Source organism: Cyphomyrmex costatus, unplaced genomic scaffold (assembly GCF_001594065.2).
Source record: "Cyphomyrmex costatus isolate MS0001 unplaced genomic scaffold, Ccosl1.0 scaffold106, whole genome shotgun sequence".
Classification (NCBI taxonomy): Eukaryota; Metazoa; Arthropoda; class Insecta; order Hymenoptera; family Formicidae; genus Cyphomyrmex; species Cyphomyrmex costatus.
In genome coordinates this window covers 436,693-443,916 of record NW_017275019.1, presented here as the reverse complement: position 1 = coordinate 443,916, position 7,224 = coordinate 436,693, and the positions used below count along the sequence as shown (strand labels likewise).

The 7,224-nt window shown below is 32.4% G+C and overlaps 1 protein-coding gene across 1 annotated transcript; it reads right to left on the bottom strand.

Moving 5' to 3' along the window:
• Window positions 1–1,212: 1,212 nt before the first annotated feature.
• Window positions 1,213–2,947, bottom strand: LOC108775095 (piggyBac transposable element-derived protein 4-like). Its single transcript, XM_018541374.1, has 3 exons — window positions 2,330–2,947; window positions 1,586–2,271; window positions 1,213–1,477 (listed from the first exon to the last, which is right to left on the bottom strand). The coding sequence occupies exons 1-3, from the start codon at window positions 2,945–2,947 to the stop codon at window positions 1,213–1,215; spliced, it is 1,569 nt and encodes a 522-aa protein (XP_018396876.1).
• Between the last annotated feature and the right edge of the window lie 4,277 nt (window positions 2,948–7,224).

Below are 7,224 nucleotides of genomic sequence, written 5' to 3'. Positions count from 1 at the left end.
TTAACCTTGTCACAAAATATTAAAATCTAATACAAATATAAAAGTCATATATACCTTGTCAAAAATAAAATAAAAATTGTGATAAATCCATGTGTACAAGTAATTCTGCGTCAATTTATTATAAGATTTGTTAGGTGTAATAAAATAAGATACTTTGCAGCTGTCAAAAACACGTATCAATGCTAAAGAAGATAAAATAATGTCGTTGGAATAGAAAGTCAAAGGATATAATAATAAAAATAACAAGGAAAGATAGATTTAAGACGAAGATAGGGAATGTATCATATTGGTGTACATTTCTGGCAATGACTCTGTGTCATTTTGTCTGTTTATACCGTGTGTCTGTTTTCTAATGTGTACCATTTCAGATATTAACCGGTTAACTGGTACTGTATCATATATGTACAAAAAAAAGTGACATAACTGGTACTGTATCATATATGTACAAAAAAAAAAGTGACATAACTTACCAGATACAGTACCTGTATCATATATGTACATATTTGAATAACTTTTGAAGATTTCAACTGATTTGAACCAAAATTGGTATACAACCGTTTTTCGGCATGCTCTATCCGAATAATTGGTTGTTTTTTTGAAATTCTGAATCCTAACCTCAAAATGACAACCTTCTATATAGCATAAATTTCGACACTGAGGTTTTCGGGGTCGCTGATTGCGAATTAATTGTCAGTTTCGCATAATTTGTGATAACGGACATAAAATAACGTATATAGTACACTAGAACCTCGATTGAAAGACCTAAATCGAGAATGACGAGACAACGTCATCTCATTGGCGCAAGGCTGTACACGCACAGGTGTGTTTACCCCCGTAGTTAGCTGGTGAAAAATTCACGACCCCAGAGTGTACCGGCGAGGAGGTTACGGAAGGATTTTACACTCCTCTTTTTTTTTATTTTTTTTTATTTTTTTTTTATTTTTTTTTATTTTATGAGTTTTATTTGTTTTTTTATTGTTCTTTTCGTTTGTTTTCGTTTTTTTGGGTTTTATGAGTTTTATTTGTTTTTTTTTTTTTTGGTTTTATGACTTTTATTTGTTTTTTTTTTTTTTTGGTTTTATGACTTTTATTTGTTTTTTTTTTTCGAATTTCGAATTTGTAAATTAATTTCGGAGTTACAATATGAAAAGATAGATGATAATTGTTGTTTTGATGAAGCTTCATGAAACTATGGTAATTTTTTTTCACCAATTACGTTTGATTGGTATGGAATTTTTCAAAACATGGTATCACACACAATGGAATATTATTGCAATCACGACACATTGTACTAACCAACTGTGTTTTTCCATTTCGGCAGCAAATAGAACAACGTTTTCTAACAGATTTATCGGACCCGATCCTAGCTGGATAATGAGGAACTATGAATCTTACTGGATTTACTTTACTGTATCTTCTTTCGCAAGCAGTTACATCTTTATAGCTGTAATTTTCAAGAAGTTCTCTAGCTAATTGCCTGCGAAATTCGATAAATTTGACCTTTCTGTTAGGGTGAATAATGTTACAGACGACATAAGAATTGAATATTGCAAGATCAAGTACATGAAAAAAAGTTTTGACATACCATTTCTTCGATTTTCTCATGATATCATACGGTGTAATACACTGATCACACAAGTCAACGCCACCCATGTTATTGTTATAGTCCAATACAAGATTTGGTTTTTGTACATGCATTTTAGTGCGTTGATCTACTTTATCAGTTGTAATCATTTCTGGAGAATGCTTGGTAGAGAGCATAGTCACCAATTTTTTATCTTTCCATACCACATACGTCATCAGCGAGGAACTAAAAGTTTTCATCTCTCCTTTTTCAAATTTCTTTTTATCTACTTTTGGAAGATGTTTGCGGTTCGCTCGTACAATTCCACAAACATTCGTTTTCTCATTATGCAGTTTTTGGAATAGCCAGGGTGAACTGTACCAATTGTCTACATACAGTGTTCGGCCTTGTCCTCCTAAGTCACCTAGTACTACATTTCCTGAGACGCCGAGTGCTGATTTTTGATTAGAATCGTTCGATTCTTTTCCCACATATATTTTGAAATTATAGACATATCCATTCTTAGAGTCACAGGTTTCATATAGCTTTATTCCAAATCTGGCTCTTTTGTTTCTATTGAATTGTTTGAAACTCAATCGTCCTTGCCATTTCATAAGAGACTCGTCGATACATATATTCTTAGCAGGTCTGTAAATATTTTGAAAGCGATCATTGAAGTGATCAATCACTGGTCTTTTGGAGTTTATCTGACGAATCATATTCATCTGAAAAGTGCAATAATGAGAGTATATTCTGAAATTTCACCAGAGGCATACATTTTGAGAAAAATGGTGTCTCAATCATAGGATCTTTAGACCAGTACATTTCAATTGTTGGCTTTTTTGTTATCCCCATGAGTATGAACATTGCTTGAATAGTGTATATCTCATCCATAGTGATATCATTGCATTTATTTAGCCTTGAATTTTTCTTCAGTTTCTTAGCCTGTCTTAGATCCACTAACTTCTTCTCTTTGTACAAATTACTCTGAACAGCGCACATCTCTACAAACTCTTCTGGCACGAATGCCTTGAAAATATCCATAAAAGAGCTATTACCATCTAGTCCACTCTCAACTTTCAATCCTGAATAAGGATCGGCGAAAGGATGAATTAGTGGTTCAAATTCAACATTCTCATTGAAAGTTAAAACTTTTTTCAACTGATCAATTCTTGCAGATAATGGGATATCATCCGAGTCAACATCTTCGAAATCTTCTTGCTCTGCACTTTCAGCAGAACTGCTCGATGAATTATTTTCTTCATCTGTATCGGCAATCTCTTCCATAAAATATTCATCATCAGTTATGTCCAAATCAGACATACTGTCTTCAGAAGATGTGGGTGATGGTGTCCGTAATTTTTTTCGAGATGATGTTGACATTTTCAGTTAGTTTTTCTGTTGCTGAGGTGCAAGAACTAAACATCAACTAGAGCGTATATTCTTCTTCAAACTCGTACTTTTGATGAGGAGAGTAAAAACATATCAAGACAGGAAAACTTTCTTGAGTCGCTTCTCTAGACAAATAAAAATTTTAATCTCAACCCTTCTTTTCAGGCAGTTGAAGTATGTACCTCTTCAGGTATATGAAAAGTGAAAACTAAGTTGGAAACGAAAACAGCAATATCAAAAACCCCTAGATCTAAGTTTCTTGAAAAAATGAAATTTGACACTCAATCTTTATTTTTCCACTTCTCCACTTCAACACTTATTTTTCACCCCTTTGGGTCATTGTAAATGGAAACTAGGCTGGGAAATGAAATTAGCTATATCAAAAACCTTTAGATCTAAGTTTCTAAAAGCAATTAAAATTTCACCTTCAACCCTTATTTTTTCACTTCTCTGCTCTACTTCAACCCTTATTTTTCACCCCTTTAGAATGTTGTAAAATATAAACTGAGCTTAGAAATGGAATCAGCAATATCAAAAACCTCTAGATCTAAGTTTCTAGAAAAACTGAAAATTTCACCCTCAACCCTTATTTTTCACCCCTTTAGGATGTTGCAAAATGGAAACTGAGCTTGGAAATGGAATCAGGAGCACAAAAAAACCTCCTAGAAATAGTTTTCACGTATTTTAGTGGATGATTCGCTTCTACCAGAATTGGCACGAAAAGTGGAAAATGCTGCACCAGTTAACCGGTTAATCTGTTTTTATACGAAGGTTCGATATCTAAAATTTCAACATTATATCCCACTTCAAATTATGATTTAACTTTAATCTATGTCCTGTTATTACAGAAGGGGATTTTGATACTTTATTAATATCTGAAACATGTTCTTTTAGTCTCGTTTTTAATTGTCTTTTAGTTTGTCCAACATAACTAGCATCACAATTGTCACAGGATATCTTGTATACCACATTTTGGTTACTTTTATATTCTAAATTATCTTTGCCTCTTTTGATGTAACTTTTCAGTGTATTCGGAATCGTATATGCTAATTTGCATTGAAACATATTGGCTATCGGTTTGAATTTTTCAGATACATTGTTAACATAAGGAACTGTAAAAAATTTTTTTGAAGTATTATTTTTATTAGAAATATTATTAATATGGAACTTTACTCTATTGTAAATCGAAGAAAAAATGAAATATAGAGGATATCCGTTTTGTAAAAATATATTAATAGCTTCTATTAAATTATTCTGCTGAAATGTTGGATGACATAATTTTAATACTTTATCGACAACACTGTATATTACACTTCTTTTATGACACATGGGGTGATGTGAATGGAAGTATCAAAATCCCCTTCTGTAATAACAGAACATAGATTAAAGTTAAATCATAATTTTAAGTGAGATAATGTTGAAATTTTAGATATCGAACCTTCGTATAAAAAGAGATTAATATCTGAAATGGTACACATTAAAAAACAGACACACGGTATAAACAGACAAAATGACACAGAGTCATTGCCAGAAATGTACACCAATATGATACATTCCCTATCTTCGTCTTAAATCTATCTTTCCTTGTTATTTTTATTATTATATCCTTTGACTTTCTATTCCAACGACATTATTTTATCTTCTTTAGCATTGATACGTGTTTTTGACAGCTGCAAAGTATCTTATTTTATTACACCTAACATATTTTATAATAAATTGACGCAGAATTACTTGTACACATGGATTTATCACAATTTTTATTTTATTTTTGACAAGGTATATATGACTTTTATATTTGTATTAGATTTTAATATTTTGTGACAAGGTTAATAAAACATTTAGTATTTGAATTTTTTAAACAAATTTAAATTTTATATCTTTATCAGGATCAAAGATAAAAAAACACATATGAAGTCCAAGTCCAAAATGTATACACGGAATCTATGATTTTTTAGTATTATGAAGATTGTATAACGATAGTTTAATTTTAATGTAGATTTTGTATCATTGAAAATGACCCGATCGGTGTCGAAACGTCTGAATTTGTATTATTGTATTAATATATGAATTAAAATAATTTGTTAGATTAAATTGGCTCTACGCCCTAGTTACATTTTTATATTGTTTTATACATATAGAGCCTTCTTATTAATTTTTAATTTTAAATTTTTGAAAATAATAATTAAAACAAGGTGAAGGACAATGAGAGTCAATTCGTAAGTAAACAAAAAAGCGATTATAACATAAAAATTATAATATGAATTTTTAAAGAAAAAGAATACAATAAAATACTTAACCGCCTTAGACACAATTAAAAATTAGAATATCGGTCAATATATAATAATATAAAAAATCGCTCGATGTAAAATGTCGTAACAAGTTTCGACTCTTGGTTTGAGTCCTCTTCAGACGTACAACAAAAATTCCTTATTTCCATATAATCAAGACAAAACATTTCTCACTGACTCCTCGATTTCTCCCTTCGTTACACAACATTGGCAATACAAGATGGCAAAGTCGTATATTGAAACAATGTATCTGTAACTTGGCATGAGAACAAAATCAAAAAATGTGAAAATAATGAAATTAAATTCAAAAAGAAATTCTTGAACCGAAATTCAAAAAGAAATGTCTAACTCACCAACGAAAACGATTTGTCAGTTTACAATACGAAAGTTAAATAAAATAAAAGAAGTCATAGAGTAAAATGAACATAAAAGTAATGACACAAAACATTTTCACAAAACTTATTGTATAAAATATGTAAAGTAAAACTTGAACTCTCAGTTTAGTCCATTCTACCCCCTGTACGGAATATGTTTCATTACTTCTCAAACACCCTATATATATTAAGAGCAGGTAGAGTAGGTCGAACTGAGTCGAAAAGTCTTATACCATTTTGCAATTTATGCAATATTTAAGGAGATATTAGACTTAAAGATAGCCTAATAAACGCGTTCATCCGGCCTACTACTGTCAAGCGTGTACGCCTCTCAATGGGCTCATTCAGCGGACTCAACAGTTGAGTGAGCGCTCGTTATTATTGGTGCATTCTTCCAGATCTAAAATTCTGATTGGATGATCTAAAAGAATACACCAATAACAGCGAGCGCTCACTCAACTGTTGAGTCCGCTGAACGCGCCCAATCGCTCTCTACGCGCGTGGATCGCGAGGCGCGGGAATGATTTGAGGCGCGTCGTCCGATTTTAGAGGTTCGCGGCTGTGTGTGCAGCGCAGGATAGGACGCTTCCCACTCCCCGCGCGCTAAGTTAATGATGGCGGATATTCGGCAATAGTAGGCCGGACAAACGCGTTTATTTGGCTGTCTTTAAGGTCTAATGTCTTGTTAAATATTGCATAAACTGCAAAATGATATAAGACTTGTCGACTTAGTTCGGTCTACTCTACCTGCTCTTGACAGGTGATTTAATCGGTTAATAACACCCTGTATATAGGCTATAGGAATTAACCGCAGATTGTTATTATTATTTATATATAGTTTATTATTTATATTTTTTAACAAAACTTGCAATAATAGGTGAAGATAATTATGTAATTTCCTTAATTTTTTAAATAAAAGTTAAAATAAACGAACACTCTATATTCTCATAAAATTTTTTTTTACATAAAAGTTAACAATTTTTATATCTTTTTTTAATCAAATAAACCTTGTATGTTATTTTGCGATATTTTCTTTATTGGTAATCGTAATCGTTTTTGAATAGCCATCAATTCGTAACACAGCGTGGCAAAAGCATTACACATATAGGAGGTCGCGTTGCGTCGACTCTCAGAATCGTCTGATTAACACATCACCCACTCGAGCCCAAATACCTTTTCGCGTCGACTGTATCACTAATAAGACACAGGTAGTTAGTGCACAAGAAGAGAAAAGTAAGGAAGTGAAGAAGAGAGAAAGACAAGAAAAGAGTAAAGGAGAAAGACAGCCTAAAGAGAGAGAGAAGCAGCGTTAACGAAAGGAAGGATAGAAAAAGGAGGAAGTGATAACGGAGGATATACAGAATGGATAAAATGAGACAAAACTGAAAAGATAGAAAAAAAGAGAAAGGGAAGAAGAGAGCAGGCTCGATGATGAGACAGACCAAGAATAAGACGAAGAGAAAAGATGAAAGAGAAAGATAGTGAAAAAGGGCGAAAGGGGATAAAGTAACGAGGAAGAACAGTGTCGAAGAACAGCACAGGAAAAAGGAGAAGGTAGAGGAGGAGGAGGAAAAGGAGGAGGATGAAGGACGAGGAGCTACGGGAG